Source organism: Miniopterus schreibersii, assembly GCF_964146895.1.
Source record: "Miniopterus schreibersii genome assembly, chromosome: 10".
Classification (NCBI taxonomy): domain Eukaryota; kingdom Metazoa; phylum Chordata; class Mammalia; order Chiroptera; family Miniopteridae; genus Miniopterus; species Miniopterus schreibersii.
In genome coordinates, this window is record NC_138110.1 from 11,272,556 (window position 1) to 11,292,508 (window position 19,953).

The window sequence follows — 19,953 nt, forward strand, 5'->3', positions numbered from 1 at the left end:
CATCCGGCCTTCACATGGCTACAGAAAGAAAACAAACTGATAAGAAGGACAGAGGCTAGGAGGCAGGGGCACGTGCAGTGCAGGCGGGTGTCCAGAAGTCAGGCTGGCAGAGACCTCGTGCTCCTGACCTCGGGAAGGCAGCCGTGGCAGGAGCCCAGTGGCGGCATGACACAGGCAAGCCCTCAGCTGGACCTCTCCACCCAGCCCCCTGAACTTGCAGTCAGCAGAAATTTCTTCCACATTCTCATGATCCCTTGGCAATCTCTTAGGTGTTAGAATTGGTGTGAGTTTTCATTTCTTTTGTATGCCTCCCTGTGTAATCATGGTGTAAAGCTGGGAGACTTTGTGTGGTGCAAGATATATCTTTCCTATGTAATGGAGATGAATTGTTAGTTTTAAAGATTATGTATTTCTATATTTTCGGATGAAAAAAAATTTAAGTTAGATTTATATCACTAAAAAGTCCGTTGGCAACACACCGTATGCATTTTAATGACAAAAGTACTTTTATTCATTAAGAAGAAACATTTCAATCAGTCTAAGATCCATAAAGAACGTGCTTACTGATTTACAGAAAGATTTAAGAATCTCACTTTCTCTTTTTTGTAAATAGATACATTTTCCCCCTGGAATTATAATTTTGAGAAATCACAATACAAATGAGAAGATTTGTTCACCAAGGAAAATAATAAGAATGTAAACAATGCCAGACGATGCCAAGTCTACGTTTAGGTCACGAACATCCAGCTCAGTGCCCAGCAGTGATGCAGGTCAGTCCACGCTGATAAACCCTCAAAGTCATCAGCCCCAAAAGGAGCCACAGGAGACACTAAGTAGTTGATTATATGAGATAAATTTGACCTGTGGGATGTGCATTATGGGTAAAGGACTTGCAAGAGCTGCCTCCAACGGCCTCACATTACCGAGAAAAATTTCAATACTATAAACGAGCTTTAATGATCTGCAACCTGTATGAAGAACATGGAACTTGTCTCTCACAGCACAAAAAACTCGCCAGTGTGGAAGAATATTGCGGGGGTGGGGAGGCAGCATGAGAGCAGCTGAAGTTAACCTACTTTCACCTGCAAAAACTGCTACAACCCCACTGAACCAACACGGTGGTGACTGGGCGGAAGATGGACATATGGCAGAGCGGGGAAGTGGGCCACACCAAGACCAGAGGTTCACCTCCACAGAAGAACCACTGACCAGTTCCTTGAATGAGACATGTCGGGATCATTCCAGAGCATTCAGCTAAGGCAGAGGTCAAGAACTCAGGCGGACGCATCAGAGAACAGAGGACACGGGTCCTGGAGTCTTGAACATTCAGGCATCAGGCTTTTGGTAGATTGGGGCTGGATATGAAGCCAGTGGCCTTCCTGACAAGGGTTCCCACATGTATTGTGCCCAGGCCCAGACCTGAGGCCTCTGGGAGGACAAATAAGTTCATGTGAGCAGAGTAAAGAGAGAGGGATGGGGAACCCAGCTCTCCACAGTGGGGGCTGTGCTCCCCTCTCCCACCTCACCATGTTGGGCATTTAGATGAACATTCTCTGAGTAAGGGAAGGGGGTGCAGAAAAGACAGAGAGCAGTGCTTCATGATGATGGCCTAGGACACTCGATGAGAAAAACTAAGACTAATCTCTTTTCAATTCACTTGTCACTGTCCTGGGTGAATGTCAAATTTGCAAGACAAATTCTCTGTGCAAAATGAATCCTGGTTGGTGCAGTTTTACATCTTTGAGCTCTCGCTGAGATCCACCCCCACACCCCGCTCCCTCCCAAGTGAGAAGCCCCTTACAGGCATCTTCGGGCAGTAGAAGATGGAAGAAGATGGCATATCTCGCCCACTGGCGCACCGCAGTTTTAACTGCCATAGAAACAGAGCTGGGTTTCCAAAATACATTCCACTGAAACATGTTCTCTTGTTGCCCATGTTAAAGTGGTTTCTGAGTTTGCCATCTCCTAGAAATGGTCTAATGATTTGAACTTTCACGAGTCCCTCATAAGAAGGTAGGTAACTTAAAGTCAATATCATTCTTAATGATATTGACCTTCAGGTCACACAGGGAGAATTTTTTTATATGCTTGAAAGTTCAGGGTGGTGAGAGGTGAGGGAGGCAGCAAGGGTCTTTCAGTACTAAGGGATTTAGATGAAAATCAACTATAGGATGAGACAGAGAGCAGGACAAGCCCAGACCAATGGCTGGAGGAAGGGAGCGTGGCACTGTGATGAAATTCCATCTGTTTTAGCCAAAACTCAAAAGCCCACGTTATGCCAGGGTAAGACTGCATTGACATTTTCTTCCAGCTCCCAGGTACCACACACTGTGCTCCTTTCAAGGAAAGCAGACCCTGCCATAGAAGAAAATGGTTTGGTTTTTGTTGTGTCTGATGAAAAAGAGAAAAGGGTGATCGACATTGAAGGTCTCCCAGGATGGCGCAGACATTACGCTGCCGGAGGCCCCACTGGCTCCGACGGCCTGGGTGCCATTTTCATCCACTTCCACAAAGGTTTTATGGACAACTTTTGATAGGTACAAACTGGGATTTGGAGAGATTCCAGTAAGATCAGCCTTCTTTTCATCAAAGACATCCGTGATGCCCATGTCTTGGAGGATAGAATTGAGATCGTAGCTATCTTCCAGGGTGAACCGGGGAAAGGAGACAGCTACTTCTTTTTCTGGCATATTTTCTGAACTGCTCCAGGCCACTATTTTTTCATAGGTGATATTCCTTTCAAGCTGCAAGATGAAGAAAATAATATTGAGGGTCAGATTATGAGCCTGCAAAGAATGTCCCAATTCTTTCTCAGGGCCCAGGTCTACTTCAACAGTTGGTAACAATCTTTAGGTTCTTTTCCTACACCTCAAAATACTCCACTTTCATTTAAAACTCCTCCAAGCAAATCTCTTTTCTCTTTCGAAGTTGTAGGACAAATTAAGTTCCAGTGTTCTTTGGGGTCTGACAGCCTAGTGTTCAGAGCCCAGCAAAGCTCAGCTGATTAAGTTGGGTAAGCATGGCCAAGACTTGACATTGGAAGTTCAATCTCTTCTATAAAACAGAGATAATACCATTAAGCTCTTCAAGGATTAAACGAAAGAATGTATTTAAAGTACTTAACGTAGTCCAGGCACATAATAAATTTTGAATAATGGTTGTTATTGTGTTTCTCTCGCTTTCTCCCTCCCTACATCTCTATCTCTTTACGACCACAGGATGTGTAGCTGAGCTTCCTCGGCCTCTATTAATTCCCACCTCACTAGCAATCTATTCCAGTATCAGCATCCCCACTGCTGTCAAAGCACAGGCACCTCGAAGCAGGAGTCAGCTAAAGAGTCTTCAACTGAGCTATAGCAAAATAGCCTGAGTAAGAGGCCAGCAGTCAGGATATTCAGGGCAAAGGAAAAGCTATTTTATCTGTAGCATTTCTCAAGTGACTCCCCATCCAGATTTGGTGGTCTGGAAAAATATGATGACAGAGAGCAATGAGCTTAGAGAGGAAAGCCCTAGCCTACATGTTTGGCATTTGTTCTTTTCTAAAGAAATGAGGAGTAAATAGCCCATTGAATTCAGATTCTTACATACTCTTTGCTTATCTCTGACAGCTCGGGTACCACCCTGCCTTAGAAGGTAGATAGATGGAGATGGCGCTGTTCCTCACGGATCTATAATGAAACATTTTGGAGAGACAGGAAAGTGAAGCTTTACCTCCTGCAGGCACTTTAGATTATCAGCAGAGTCAGGTGGCAGCAGGACAAACATGCTGAGCTTGCCTTTGGTGTACGGCATCTCAAGGATCTGTGCCTTCACCTCCTCTATGAAGCCTATTCTGAACATACCCACCTGATACATCATCTTCACAGTCTTCTTTTCATTCTGTACAAAGCGAGCAAAGCAGAAAGTCACAGGACTGCCATGATAAGCTCACAAACTCACATGGTCCCCAACTTCCCTGGGAACATGAGCGGGATCTTCACCAGAAGTTCTGAGCCACACCAGTGACCCAAGCTAAGAGTCATCTGCCCACTGGCCCTTACTTTGTCAATACTTACTCTTCCTGTGGTTGCAATGGGTTATTCAACTCCCAAGACCATTTATTGGTAGATTGTCTATCCAAGGCACCTACCCACAGCCTAACCAGCAGAAACAAGCCCTGCAGCTCTCTCTATCTTTTATGCCTCAGCCACCCCAGCCCCATGGCCTCACCCGACCCACTGTTTGAGCTGGACTGAATGACTCCACCGCAGGGCCAGTGGAAGCCTTGGTTAAATGACAATCATCTACATAGTAAATAACATCCTCTGTTCTGTAGGCTTCCATCAGAGGCAAGGGCAAGGCCCCAGACACCTCAAACCTCATGATAACCTCACAGTATGTGGGGGACCAGCAATTTACAGGTAAGGATGCAAAGCCCTTGAGGGTGACGCAGCTAACAAGTGCTGGGCTGAGGCCTGACTCTCCCCTTCCCCCCCTCCCCCCATAGCCTGGTGGCCTAGAACATGGGTTTTCCGGGCAAACACAGATGTGAATCCCAGCGCATGGATTTGTCTACATAGCTTAACCTTTGCATTTTTCCCCCTCTGCTCCTAAGTGGAAATGATAATAACACCCATTTTCATAAGGTGACTTTAGGAGAGAAATGAAATAACAAATGGAAAATGCTCGGTGCAGTGCCTGGCACAAAACATGCTCAATACACTTCGGACGCTGATTTTCGTTAATAGCAAATGTGTTCTTATAAATGTAAGGTGTAACCAGAGGCCTGAATTTTAAATTTGAGTATACATGCCGCAAACCATTCTTCTTGGAAACTGTGGTGGAATATTTAGAAAACCACGCGCTCTAATGTAGTACCTCACTTAGAGAGAAAGGTGCGTCCACCGTGTTTTTAACGTCAAAGTAATTTTCCCACTTGGCCTTGAAGTAAACAGCGTTCACCAGCACGAGCACCGTCCCGTTGTTAATGGTGTCCTTGCTGAAGAGTTCTTTGATTTTACCTAAAAAGAAAAGTTCCAGAGAATATATATATATTTTAATTATTATTATTTTTTTAATCTTCACCAGAGGATCTTTTTTCCATTGCTTTTCAGAGAGAGTGGAAGGGAGAGAAAGAGAGAGAGAGAGAGAGAGAGAGAGAGGGAAACATCGATGTGAGAGAGACACATCGATTGGTTGCCTCCCACATGGGCCTTGACCGGAGCTGCGGATTGAGCCTGCAACCGAGGCACGTGCCCTTGGCTGGAATCGAACCTGGGACCCTTCAGAATGAGGAGCTGATGCTCTAACCACTGAGCAAACTGGTTAGAGCCCAGAGAATATCTTGAATATGAATTGTATCAAGAGTATTCATGTAGACAGATTTTTTAAAAAAAAATTCAGCTTAACATGCCCAGGATTAGAGAGTGTCTCATTCAAGAACTAACCCAAGAAAACGAAACCACCCTGAGTCCTGGGGGGTCAGGTGGAGTGTGGTGCGGGGAGAGTCCAATTCAGAGCCCTATAACTGCAGCATTTCCTCTGGTTCTCCACATCACGGCCGTGGGAACTCGGCATCAGACATCTACGCCCTGACTTACCCTTCCAAGCAGAGATCCTGCAGCCTGATTACACTATCATGCCCCTGAGAAGAAAGGCTCTTGTGTAAACTTTCTGTCTGAAGCGCTCATCACAGCAGCGTGCACATGCTTACGTATAAACAAAAATGCTTAGAAATGTAAACAGCAATGAGTAAGACCTGTCTTCTAGGGACTTTCACATGCCCTCCCTCATTCCGTCCCACACCAGCCATGAGAAGGAGATATTGTCGTCCTTTCTCTCTAGCGGAATAAACCACAGCCCACGAGAGCTGAGGCCACACAGCCACAAGGCAGGAAAGCCGGCTGGGATGAGTCCTGGCACCTCCTCACTCTTGGCTCAGCTCTGGGGCTGCTCCACCACGACCCAGCCCTGCAGCAGGCTGCGAACCCCACGCTCTCGGGCAATAGTTCATTTTCAGTCCGCATCCTTTCCTGCCTCAAAACACCAAAGCAGCAGTGCCATTCCTGGAATGCCTGCCTAAGCCTTGGCGGAGAAACCCTTCCACCTCAAGAATATCCCCACTTAAATCTCATCATAACGTGTTATATTGTCACCGTCTGCACTAAAATACTCTGGGACAGTTAACTAACTAAGGAGAAATTAGATACTCATACCTTAGGATAAAGTTTTTCTTCTTGGCAACTGAGTGGAACCTTGAAGATATAGCACTTGGGTTTTTTTGGTGGAATGTGGAAGAAGTGAGGAGAAATAATTTTGGAGTTTGGGTGTTTCCCCCAAGGAAAGGCCAGGCAGGGGTACCCCAGCCCTAAGCCAATGTGAGGAGGACAGGAGACAGGGAGGGGTTAGGGCATATTCCCATGTAGGAAAATCTTTGCTTGAAAAAGTACATTAAAATAGTTGACATCTGTTATAAGGAGGCATAAATGGCATGTCTGAAAGGTGACTTCTTTATTTGAGCTCATAGACTCTGCTTTTCATTTCGAAGAATTAGGATTTCGTGTTAAAGTGTTATGGGTCATTCCTGATGACTCTCATTAAACAACCCATCATCTACCCAAGTATTTGGTAAAATCCTTCTGGTCTACATCTTAATATCTCTCGAATCCACCCGCCTCTCGCCATCGCCACAGCCAACACCTGGTCCAAGCCGCCAGCACCTCCCTTTTGGTCTATACCTATGCTCTCGCTCTGCCCCTGGCACCTCACCCCTCCGCTCCTGTCCACCTCCGATCTGTTCTTCAGTCTACAATCAGAGACGTCTTTTTAAAGACACACTCCCTGTCTTAAGCCTTTCTAACTTCCTTTTGTCCTTGGTTCATAATGTAAATCAAATCTGAAAACTTTTATACTTGGGTGGGTTCTTAAAAAGGCAATGTGACTTTATATATTAATTATAAGTAAATATAAGTCACTAAAATAGCTATTGCAGGTGTGAAACTCCCTACAGCTGAATTAAAGAATAGATTTTAAATACGCTAAATTGTTTTTTTGTGTGTGCTAGATATTGTAAGTCCAAGAAATGGGGTCCCAAGTATTTCTGATACAACAGAAAAACTCCAATATCAGTGGACATTTTAGAGGGAAGATGAGTCTGATTCTACGGACAAATGAACATTGAGTGCAGAAAACACTGGTGTGGTTCAAAAAATAAGTGATCAACACTATCAAAAGGAAACACTAAACTATAATGAGAGCACTCGCAGCATTAGCAATATTGCAACGAGAAACAGAGCCTATGTGGAGAAACTATTTAGAATGCGAAGTTGTGGGTACCATTTACTAAAGAAAATATGAATTGTGGGATTTTAAGGAGGTGAGACATCTTCTCATGCCTACTCCATGATTTTACAAATGTGGCTACTGAGAACCAAAAAGGTCATCAACACCAAGGTCATCTGAGCAATTTGGCTGCAGTAAGCCCCAGAATACACAAAGATTGACCCTATTGCGAAGTAGCACAATGTATATGTTTTTTGAAACAGCCACGGAAGTGGGTTACATTGAAGAAAATATTAGAAGGTGGACAATAAAGTGGAGAGTAGATGACCCCTCGATGCTCAGAGGAGCCATGGCTGGGGACCTGGTAACGAGGCAAGTGTGTTTGATGAACTGGGCTGCCAGCGAGCAAGGCATGAGGCCCACTGCATTTCAATGTGAAGGGGGGGGGCTGTTTTGGGAGCTCCGGGTTCATGCAGTCCATTTAGAGACTTCCATTTCCTGGGAGCTGGATAAAGTTGGAAGGGGAGTTTCATATTAAAAAATCATTCCATTCATATTGAAATTTCCAGCACTCATCACTGTCCGTAAATCCCCCTTCACTCAAAAGAACACCTATATTTCCAGCAAAAGGTTGATAAGAATGAGGATTTTATTATTTCCATGTCCTTCTGAATAACTAGATTCTCTTTACAATCATTTTACTGACGCTTTAAAAGAAATGGAAAGAGTCAACGCCCTGTTGGCATTGTGCTTGGCTAAAAGGCACATCACCTTATTGGCGGAGCAGAGGAGCGGCAGTAACTGCAGCACCTACACATTTTAACTGTTCCACAGGCGCAAAAGAAGCTTTGGACCCAGTCCACACATGTGAGCGTCTGGTCCCTGACAGGCAAGCAATCTGAAAAGCAGGCTGACCTGTTTGCTTTCAAATGGGAAGGACGACCAGCGACACCGTGTGCGGCCTTGCTTACCTTGGGATTGAGACTCAACCCAGAAGTTAATCTTCTGTCTAGACCTTTCAGTGTCTTTCCGGAAGTCAACACTTTCGATCGTTGTGTGATAAAATTGAATCACGCCATCTAAGTACTCCTGTTAAATTAAAATAAATAAAAATAGTGGGACAAAATCATATAATTATGCTAAAAGCCAGGAGTGAAGCAGTCATGTGCCTCATCATTCAAACTGGATGCCTGTCAGTCTCTATCTACCCCCAGCCTTTTATTTTAAATTTATCTTTATTGTTTGAAGTATTACAGATGTCCCTCTTTTTCCCCCCCATTGACCCTTCTACCCCGCACCCACCCCCCAGGCCTGCCACACTATTGTCTGTGTCATGGGCTATGCATATATGCATATACGTATCTCTTCCCGCCCCCTTCCCTCTGAGATTTGTTAGTCTGTTCCATGCACCTACCCCAAGTCTTAATTAGCCAGAGACTTTTCAACTGCTGCAGTGACAGGGTATAGAAGGCTTGTTTTATGGAGCAGCCCTCAGTTATAATGGCACAAGCCTCTCCTACCAGACAGCCTTGTATTTGGACATTCCATTTAGGGAGACATCGCAAGAGAAATATGAAGTCAAGTAACTTGAGCGACTTAGCTGTAAAATGCTTCTATTTTTAAAAATCAAAACTGCTGAATAGTTACAGAGTTTCTGTTTGAGGCGATGAAATGGTTTTAGAAATAAGGTGATGATTACACAACACTGTGAATGTAATTAATGCCATTGAATCGTATGTTTTAAATGATTAAAGTGGAAACTTTTATGGTAAAAATATTATACAATTGTTTTTAAAAAATTAGTAATGTAATATACCCAAACCATTGATTCATACAATTTTATTAGGTGGATTGTATGATTTGTGAATGTATATCTCAATAAAGCCAGTTTTTTTTAAAAAAACAGCATATGAAAATCTCGTTTCCATTGTGAGAAAGCTACTTATTTTGGTCCAAGTAGATGGCCCCTCCCTTCTAGGCCAGCCCTAACCAGCTGTGAGGCACATTTTCCACTGGTCACACCCTTCATGTTTAATGCCATGTACATGGCTCCTTCTAGCGGTGACAGAGGACACTTGAGCCCAGATTCAGATGAAGCTTGCTCTAGGGACAAAGCAGTGTAGCCCCAGAGACAAGACACGTGCCTTTTGGCTCCAAATACAGTCTCCATCTGCTGCACTACTCTGCTCCTTAAGTGAGCACAGTTTCTCTGGGGCGTGGCTGGATGGTGGCACCAAAGGTGATTTTAGAGAAGTGCCTTGGAAGGCAGGGGTTGGGAGGGGTCAACAGGAAGAGCAGCTACCAAGTGCCTCTACCAGGCACCTTGATTGGGAAGAGGTCACAGGAGAGAACAGCATTACCAAGCCCACACAGGCTCCGAAGGCTGTGAGTCAGGGGACCCTCTTCCCCCCACTCTGGCCCACTCACAACCGCTCCCGCTGCACAGTGGCAGGAGGGCACAGAAGGTGCGGGAGAGGGGATGGGTCCCGGACACCCCACCAGTCCACAGTGCGCAGCCTGTCAAAGAGGCCTGCGCGCCGGCTGGCGGGTGAGTTTTCGATAGTTTCCAACAGAGAGCTGTAAACACTATTCTTGCCCAACTCACCGGACGGATTGGAAATTCCTGCTCTCCGTAAAGCCTGTTCGCAATACTCAGGGTGTAATCGGCTTTGATCCTATCTAGTTTGGAGAGAAGCTGCCCAAAGTAGCAGCTGAGAAGTTCATTCTGCTCCTTTGAAGACTCCGCCTGAGAAAGGAAGAAACAAAATGTGATTTTAATCCGTTCCAAGCAAGTTGTCATTCGGCTTTGTCACCAGGCGGGGGAGCGAGACGAGAAGCCGAGAGGGAGGAGGAGCGGAGAGGCCCGCAGGGCTGGGCCGCGGAAGGAACAGGCCGGGGCTCTGCGAGGCCCAACATTTCAGGTCGGCGCTCAGAAGCTACAACAAAGAGACAACCCCTCTCCGCTTTCCTCTTAAACTGTTTCCGGTCGAGGGATTTATAACCTGGAGAATATCCTTCCTGCTCCTGGTAAGAGACAACCAGTATAAGTTGTGTGTGCCAGTGCAGCTTTCAGCAGGAAATAAAACAGGCAGAAGTGGAAGCGAGAGAGTGACACCCCCACAGCTGACCCTCCCCTTAATCAGGCTCCATCCTGGGACCCGGGCCTGTAAAAGGAGGTAAGTCAAGAGCTTTGAGCTAAGTGTTTTTTTTTTATCATGAACAGAAGATGCTAGATCTTTAGGAGAGCAGCTTACAGCCAAGAACATAAACAGAAAGGGACTGTGCACAGGTCACATGGGGTTATTGCTGTTGGAGCTGTGGGTGACAGCCAGGACCTAGTGTGTGGGGACCAGCAACCGTCAGCACCGACGGGACGGCCAGCATGAGCAGTCAGGGCGAGGGGCAGACTACAGGTGGCTCACCTGCGGACTCGGAGACTTGGCCCCTCCTTTCTGCCCTTCCGGGGAGCTGTCGGTCAGCACCCGGCGTTCTCTGTACTTCAGACAGGGGTCGGGCGCTGTGCTTTTCTCCTGGGATAACTCGTCGAAGTGGAGTACCTGCGATGACAGTGCAGGGTCTCAGCCGATGGGAGTAGCTCGGGGTCAGGAGAGCTTCAGAAACGTTTTTATCATGTGACAATGGCAACGACTACATAGTGCAACGAAACAATCAACAGTTTAAAGGGAAGTGGGTATTTCTTTTGACTTGGGTGGTGAGGTGGGAGGGAGGGGAAGTCCACTGAATGCTACCCACACCCCCTTGGGACATGTAACAGTGAATGTGACCCAACGAAGAGAATCAGGTTTCTCCGAGCCACAGTGTGGCTATTGACCAGTCTGAGTTAACTTTGAAAATACACGCCGGATTCTGAAGACTTGATATGAAAAAAAGAAGGTAAAATGTCTCATTTAAATTGTTAATTGATTGCATGTTGTATGATAATATTTTGGGTGTACTGAGTTAAATAAAATGTGTTACCAAAATTAGGCTCACCTATTTCTTTTTACTTTCTTAGTATGACTACTACAGATTTTTTAAGTTACATACGTGGCTCAAATTCTGCATATGTTAGACGGTGCTGATCTAGAGCTTCAAAGCGATCAAGTGAGCGAGGACAGGAGAAGACACATTGTCCAGGGCGTGGCAGGTAGGAGGCCAGTGGTGCCTCCTGCACTGCTTGGGGTAGGTTTGCTGGCAGGTGACACCCAAGTGCCTGGAGAAAAAAATGCCTGAAACCTGACCTGGAGGACACCAGCCACACTCTAAAGCTAAGTTTTGATAAAGGAGTAATGTACCAAATGAAAGTAAATGAATAAAGTAGAATGACCCTGAACGCATTCTGCCTTAACCCAAGAATTCACTCCTCTGAACTGGGGACAGCAGCCGGGCTCGGACAGCCCCTGTGCTGTGTGCTAGAGCCGGGGAAGTAGAAGACCAACCTCAGGAGCCTGTGCTTTATTTGGGGAGTTCTTCTGGTTGCTTTCGTTCATTCAGTCATTCATTCTACACGTTGGCTACTAGAAGCCAAGCACTGTTCTAGAACACAAGGATGCCTGCCCTCTAGGAGATTATATTCTAGTGGGGAAGGCATACAAAAAGCCAGCTTTAAAAAAAATAGCAGCAGCATATAAAATCTTACATATACCCTAAGTAGTTACTGTACACAGTATGTTAGAAGGTGAAAAATGCCATGCAGAGCTGGCAGAGCTAGGATAAGAGGGGATCTTTCAGGACTGGGGCCAGGATGCGTTAGATTAAGAGGTTAAGGTAGGTAAACTCTGCTCAAAGTCCTGAAGGAGAGAGTAAGTTATAGATCAGTTACCTGAGGGGAGAGCCATCAGGCAAAGGGGATGCAGCAGGCCCGAAGGCGGCAGGGGCAGGCTTCCCAAGGAAGTCGGGAGGCCATTGTGACTGGAGTGAGCGAGGACAGGAATGGGGAGAAATGGTGTCACCAGGTTACCTGGAATTCAGACCCCCAGACCATCGTGGGCCATTGTAAGGACTCTGGTTTCTATCATTAGTGAAATGGAAACGTGGGGTTTTAAGCAGATGAGAAGCAGGATCTGACTTAGGTGTTCAAAAGATCTTTCTGGCCAGGCCAGTGTGGCTCAGTGGTTGAGTGTTGGCCTATGAACCAGTGGTCACACTTTGATTCCTGGTCAGGGCACATGCCCAGGGTTGTGGCTCCATCCCCAGTAGCGGGGTGCAGGAGGCAGCCGATCAATGACTCTCTCATCATTAATGTTGCTACCTCTCTTTCCCTCTCCCTTCCTCTCTCTGAAATCAATAAAAACACATTAAAAAAAAAAGAAAAAGGTCTTTTTGGAAGCTGGCTGGAGAACACTGTCAGTGGAAGCAGGAAGCCCATGAGGAAGTTTTTATCCAGGTTAGAAAGGACCTCATGGAGGTGGTGGGAGTGCCTAGGTTCTTGGATAGATTTAGAAAGAAAGCCAAAAAGCTTTTCTGACAAATTTGAAGCGAAGTGAGAGAGAATGTCAAGAAGGACTCCGGGGTCTTTAAGCACTAGATACAAAACTGGTGCCTTCTAAATATTTACCTAATGGAATGAGTGAGAGAGAAAACACATACACATTAAAAATTACTGACAATACTGATATCAATAATTATAGAGAGAAAGAGCAACAGACATACGGACAGACAGATACAGAGATGAGTGAGAAAAGCTGTCAGACTGGTGAGAGTTCTCCGGGATTAAAGAGAAAGCATGGTGGGGCTATAAATGAAGCCCCCAAGGCAAGCCCAGAGGGAGTGAGCAGCTTGGCTTGCAAAAGCAGGGTCAGGGTCTGCTTAGGGTCTGGCTTTGCGAGTGGGCCCAGAGTCACGCATCCGCACCTGGTCGATCTGATGTGCACTGTCACTTCTGGCCCCCAGGCGGACCATGCCAAGGGCAGCTGAGAGGCTCAGAGGACAGAAGAAGATGTTTTTAGCACCATCATTTTTGCTTATCTCTTGAAAAAGATCAAAGCAAAATTTGGAGTTTGCTGCAATGAGAGAATCCATCGTGACACTGATGACAGTCTAAAACAAACAGACAAACAAACAAAAACAGATAACAAGAGAGAGAGAAAATGACAATCAGAGGAAAAGAGATAAATAGACAGTTCTCATTTTAAATACTCAGGATATAGCCATATACAGTTATTCTGTATTATTCAAAACTGGACCAGGTCATGGTCACCCTGGCCTATAGATATTGATGTTGATATTGATAATAATACAGGTAGAGATCTATTTCTATTCAGTGATGTGAATTAGTTTGCTATGGCTGCCATAACAAATTACCAGGAACCAGGTGGTTTAAACAACGAAAATTTATTCTCTGTCATTTGGAGGCCAGATGTCCAAAATCAAGGTGTTGGCAGAACTGGTTCATTCTGAAGGCTCTCAGGGCACATCTGTTTCATGCCTCTCTCCCAACTTTTGGCAGCTGCCAGCAATCCCTGGCATGCCTTGATTCATAGGGGCATCGTCTCTGCCCCCATCTTCATATGTGTCCTTCCCTGTGTCTTCTGTGTGTGTCCAAACATCCCTTTTCCTATAAGGACACTAGTCATTGGATTAAGGTTCACCTTAATCCAGTAGCTTGACCCCATCTTCACTTGATCACATCTGCAAAGACCCTATTTCCAAATAAAATCACATGCACTGTTACTGGGGATTAGGAATGAAACATCTTTTTTTTGGGGGGGGGGGTGCAAAATTCTACCCCCTTCATGGTGGAACTTCCTTTATTCAGGTAAAACAAAGTCAAAGGCTACCATGTCCCCATGGTCAAGTTATCGATCCAGAAAGTCTCAAACCACCCCCTTCCTCTCCTGGTTCTACTTAAGACATTTGTCTATACTGTCCCTGAATGTTCTATGGCAGAATATATGCCCAGCAAGCTGTCATGGGTCATGTCCTTTGTTGACATTCTCACCTCCAAATTCATTTTGTATGAAACCAATAGGGCTTGAAGCACTTTAGTCAGTCCTTGATATTGTCCAAGAGATCATAGATCTTGAAAGATGCTGAGGGTTTAGAAGCCATTAAGTTTAACACCTTCTCTTGACAATGTGGAACCAAAGAAAGGGAATGTCCTCACTTAGGACAGCCCTTGCCCCAGCCCCCAGCCCTATAATCTATTCCAGAAACAGCAAGACAATCTTATGTAGATTTCACTTTGGACCTATCCCTCTCAAATAAAATGTCTTTTGTCTTTTTGCCTATGGATATTATATATTTCCAAGATGGAAATGTAAACCCCCTTATTTGTGTTTTTTATCATCAGGCATATGTCACACAGCAAGAATTAAGAAATTGTTATTGCTTTGGCCCTGGGCAGGCAGCTCAGTTGGTTTGAGTGTAGTCCTGATAAGACAAGGTTTGTATTTTCAGTCCCCAATCAGGGCACATGCAAGAAGCAACAATGAATGCATAAATAAGTGGAACAACAAATATGTGTGTCTCTCTGTCTCTTCCTCTCTCTCTCAAAAAAAAAAGTTATTGCTTTAAATTGAATGGTATACATTGGTTTTAACATCTTCCCACTTTAATAGATTTTTTTTTTTAGCCTATCAAACCTAATTCAAAAACATAACATTAGGTAACTTTTTAAAAAAATGTGCCACACGTGTCTTTACATCTACACTGGAAAACGTCCTCCAAACAAAGAAGTCACAGTTTTGCTAAGTTTAAAGGCTGTTTGCTGATGGAGGCTGTCTCTTAATAAGCTACAACTTGAAAAACTTGTACACAAGGACTCCAGTAATCATTATTTTCAACCAGACTTGAAAGAACCATTTAAAATAGTAAGGTCCCTCAAAAATATATTCAACTCAAGGAATCATTAAAACCCAATTATAAATGACTTTGTAATAATAGTTACCATTTCATGTGAGCCTACAGTGTGCCTGGCATTTCGCAAATATTGTCTCTAATTCTCGAGCGATCCTATAAGTCAGAAATTATCTTCATTTTACATCCAGCCATGAAGCGGTGGAACTGGTGTGCCAATCTGCCGGTTCACTCTGCTTTCCAAGCGGCCCGCTGCCCTCCGGAGCAGGCAGGGCGCCCCTACCTAACCTCGCACTCAGTCCCCAAAGCCACCTCCCCCCGTGCTACACACGGAGACGGTAAGGAACAATTCATTCAGGAAAAAAGAAGAGAAATCTCACTTGGATATCTATCAAAATACTATATTTTTGCCTGTCATACTCCCCAAGTGATTTATTATTTAATCTCTAGTAAAGCAAAAGAAGGATTTTGATTCTCAAAAGCAAATTTATTGAACAGACAGCAGAATATCAGTAATGAGGTTGCCATCTGACAACAAATGTGAATTCTGCTCTCACCATATCGACAAGTATTTTCCTATGTGCTTTCTCATCTTACAATCATAGCATATATATTTATATATACATATATTCATTCATCTGTATATGAAAGACAAATGTTCATATTTCTGTTTCCCTTATCATTGCCTATAAGGTGATTGTTTCTGATATTTGTATCTTTCCTTCCAAAACATAATTTTTTTGAGGGGGAGGTTCCATGTTTTTTATTCATCTTTGTAGCCCATTAGTAAAAAATATAAAAAGTGGCACTTAATACGTATTTATGGATTTATTTGCTATCATCTGCCTTTTTTTTCCATTGTAAATAATTCTAATATTTGAAATAGTAGATGATAATTCATACTTTGCATGAACTCTATACATTCTGCAGGCAGCCATGATCAATAGAGGTGTTACATAGCAGAATCAACTTTGGATTAATTTTCTACTCTGTTAGAAATAGTTTAGTTACTAAAATATGGCTTCCTTTATTGTGATAATGTAAAAAGTTAGACTAGGTAGATTTTTGAACAATCCAAACTATTCTAAGTGTACTGTTTTTTTCTAGATAGTATGGAAAAAAATTTATATCTGAAAAATATTTCATGTCTCATAATTTCCATCATTTTTACAAAGCTATTAATTGGCTAAGCATAAAATTTCAACTTTACACAGGCAGATGTGATTCTGCTGGACTCAGTTTTCAAACCTGGTTATAACTAAATGATAAGCAATATCTAAAATCAAAGAAATACTTGTGAAAGATTCAATCAAAGCATTTCCATCTTATGCTGCCAAAGAGAAATGTAAGCTCATATTATCTAAAATGCAGAAATTAGTAAAAACATAGTATACAATCTGTCAAGATTTTTAAAAATTATTCAAACATCCACATTTTTAAGAAATCAATCAGCCACATCCAACATGGGACCAGTGCTGGGGGGCTGAGGGAGATGACAGGTTATCCCTACTATTTCCTAACAGGCACTGCCACATTTACCAACCACTCAAAACACTGTAAAACAAAAATGCTCTTTTTCAAAAGACATTTGACTAACTAAAAACAGCATATCTTTTAGTTTTCCTCAAATCTACTCTGGGTTTCTATTCTTTAAAATAATTTTCCAATGCAGTGTTTATTGTTAAAAATGATATTAGGCAATGCTCGCATTTACCTTCTTGCCTTCAGAGTTGCTGCTAACAGCTGGCCAGGTAGGTTTCGATCCGCACCCTGTCAAGAATGGAAATATATCAACTTTGCCCCTCCCACAGTGGCACCTTTCCAACTGCCATTTTGGAAGCCAGGGTCAAATTATTGTTGATTGATTAAGGAGGAAAAAAGAACAGAAAAAGAATGTGTGGCATCTAAATTTTTAAAGAAATACACTCTATACTATCAACTAAATTAAATATTTAATGTACCATATTTATATTTTCTTTGCTTTTTCCAATTGAGTCTCTCTGTGGAGTCCACATAATAACATTGAGCCCTACCTTTCAAATCAAATCCCCATCTAGATAGAGAAGCAGGGAACCCTTCTACTCCATATGCCCATTGTCTTGGACATTCGCTTATACTTGAATTTCTATATTATTCTAAACTTTTTTTAACTTATTGCATAGGACTTATAAAATGAGCCCTAAGCTCTTTTCAAAGCTGTGGGGCTTTGTTCCTGCAGCAGCCTTGGTGTGAGGGTAGAGATTACTATTTAATTTATTGACTGGAGTAGCCGAATACCAGCCAGAAGATAGAAATTATCAAGAGACACAGAGAGAGGGAGGGAGGGAATTTCTTGAAGAGAACTAATTTGCTAAAAACTAGAAAACCAATAAACTTGGACCGATAGTTCCAGAAAGTCTGCCCGAGTTTGCTTTCTGTGCTGTGACCTGCTCATCTATTATCCTGTTTATCTCCTCAAAGGGTTTTTAGAGCCCCAGACGCCCCACTTTCTACATTTTCTGTTTGTCCTTCCTCCCTCCCTCTCTTATCCGGTTTCTAATAAGGATTTCATGGGACAAATATATTCCACCACCGAAAAAAATACCTTTTAAAACATCAAAGAACTTCTGCTGTTCCTTTTAGTTCTAATATTCTATAATCCCTATTTGTTTATGACCAAAAATATGGGGGTGGGTGAATGGGGCACAGAGTTGTACCTGGAAGGGCACGAGGAGGAGTGAACACATTGGGAATGGACATGACCTGGGGACAAATGATGACCCCTCTCTGGCCTGCTTCCCTTCCTGGCCCCTTTATCTCCGTTTCTAACCTGTCAGACAACATTAGCTCAGCTCCAACCCTGCAAATATGATTATGTTAGACACAGGGAAATTCAAAAGAAAAAATTTTAAAGTGGGGATGTTGCCTTTATGGAGAATATAAGCACCTTGTATACAGTCTATATATGTTTACTTATACGGAGAATATAAGCTAGTTATGCAGTTAGTGTAGACATGAAACAAGTAAAAACCATTTTTCTAAGGGAAGATATCAACCCGTGGAAATCAGTTGCCGGGTATCAAGGCGGTCTTTCAATTCTCAATAGTGAGCAGAAAACAAATGTGCTGTTAATTTTCCTCACCTCGCTTTTTCATTTGAAAATGCTTGTGGTTTTTTTTTGTCTAAACATTTCCACAAAATTCTAAAAGCCACCCTTTTTTCAGCTGAGTCTGGCCATTGCTTACGGTTCTTACAAGGAGTTGGAAAATTTTAACATGTGAATCAATCAACACTTTGTGCCACTTATCAGTAACTAAGTCACGCGGTGGCCGCCCAGCCCCACCTTTTGGAGAGGGTGCGATGCACACTCCGAGCAGGGTGAATTCGCCTGGCTCCCTGGATTTCTGGCTGTCCCGTTTGCTTGTTGTTGGCTGGTGACATTCACGTTGCCTGGGGCACCTGGGCTCCTGAGCAGATCCAGAGCTTGTCTGGATATCTTTAATCTAGGAGCGCATCTGTTTATCTTCTCAAATAACTCAACAAGGATATGACAACGCTTGACTGTGTCTCACAGGCCTAAATCTCTGGGGTGGTGTGCTTGTTCAATCAGCAGTGACGAAATCCAAGTGTAGCTGGACATGACAGTAACTTGATAAACCACTGCAGAGGGCGTGAGAATCCAGGGACACGGCCGCGTGTCGAGGCCCGCGGGGGACTGTGCGTGCATAACCCCGCAACCTCAGCTGAGAGGCTGAGGGAAGCGGTCCCTCTAACTCAGGGACTTAAAGCCTCAGAGAGACCACTGGGTCGGAAGGAATTCTGGAGGCCACTAGCCTGGCAGGCACGCTACAAGGTTTTTCTGTGTCAACAGGCTGTGAAAATAGGGTTTCATCAAGTGCAGAGTTAGATGACCCCTCCTAGGTGTGTCACGACTCACCGTGAGTTATGAGCCAACCATTTAACCCATTAGCAACTAGTCTTTTCCTGGCTGGAATTCAAGATTCAGGGATGCCAGAATGGGATACAAAGCCTTTGCTAGCCGGTGATGCAAAACAGTGTGATTAAAATTGTGCTGTGTGGTAAAAGCAATATTTCTGAGATATTGTAAAGAGGCTCTTTTTCATCTGGTTTTACCTTGTAATAGTAAAGAAACAAATGTGTTTGTGGGGAAAATATCAGCAGAGAGACTTTTGATCTAATGAAAAATGTATCTTTTATCTAAAGTAGACAGTTGATCTGACATTCACCATTCTATCCTCAAACTCAGAAGCCTGGGTAACAACGTTTAAAACCCCCCAAAAGAAAAAATTCCATTAAAATAACAAAAAGCAACAATAATGAAGACTGAAACGGCAATCAACTTGTTTTAAAATTTGCAGCCACCCTTAAGATAGCAATTACCCTTTCCAAAAAAGCCCTCAGTTCTTTCAGATCCAAAACCGAAGCCTCCAGGATTGGAAATGAGGCCAACTGCCTACCCCAATGTGACCGAGACACAGGGCTAAAGGCAGGCATAGCCAGGAGGTGGCGAAGAACACGTTGCAGAAAAAGCAGTACATTTGCAACTAGAGAACCCAGATCCTGGTGTGAATCATACTAACCTGAGACCTGGAGCAAATTCTTCTTGAACTTCAATTTTCTCACCTATAAAAAAAAAAAGGAATAGTAATATGGCTTTGCATGCTCTAATGTGGTATACAAATGTTAGTAGTATTATTGTAATTGCATAGAATTAGTACTGCATAAACTTTTTTCATATCATATATCTATTTCTTCTATAATTGTAATCAGGGTTTCATCCTTCAAATCGGGGTTTGTAAACTATAGTCTGTGGGCCAAATCTAGACCAATGCTTGTTTTTGTAAATGAAGTTTTACTGGTACACAGCCATGCCCATTCATTTACTGCTGTCTATGA

The 19,953-nt window shown here is 43.5% G+C and overlaps 1 protein-coding gene across 1 annotated transcript; it reads right to left on the reverse strand.

The window, feature by feature from the left end:
- Window positions 1-492: 492 nt before the first annotated feature.
- SERPINB12 (serpin family B member 12) lies at window positions 493-19,660 on the reverse strand. Its single transcript, XM_081149423.1, has 9 exons — window positions 19,638-19,660; window positions 16,772-16,827; window positions 13,114-13,299; window positions 10,683-10,817; window positions 9,866-10,006; window positions 8,232-8,349; window positions 4,858-5,000; window positions 3,712-3,879; window positions 493-2,744 (listed from the first exon to the last, which is right to left on the reverse strand). Exons 3-9 carry the CDS (start codon window positions 13,279-13,281, stop codon window positions 2,340-2,342), a joined length of 1,278 nt encoding a protein of 425 aa, XP_081005549.1. The 5' UTR covers window positions 13,282-13,299; window positions 16,772-16,827; window positions 19,638-19,660; the 3' UTR covers window positions 493-2,339.
- Between the last annotated feature and the right edge of the window lie 293 nt (window positions 19,661-19,953).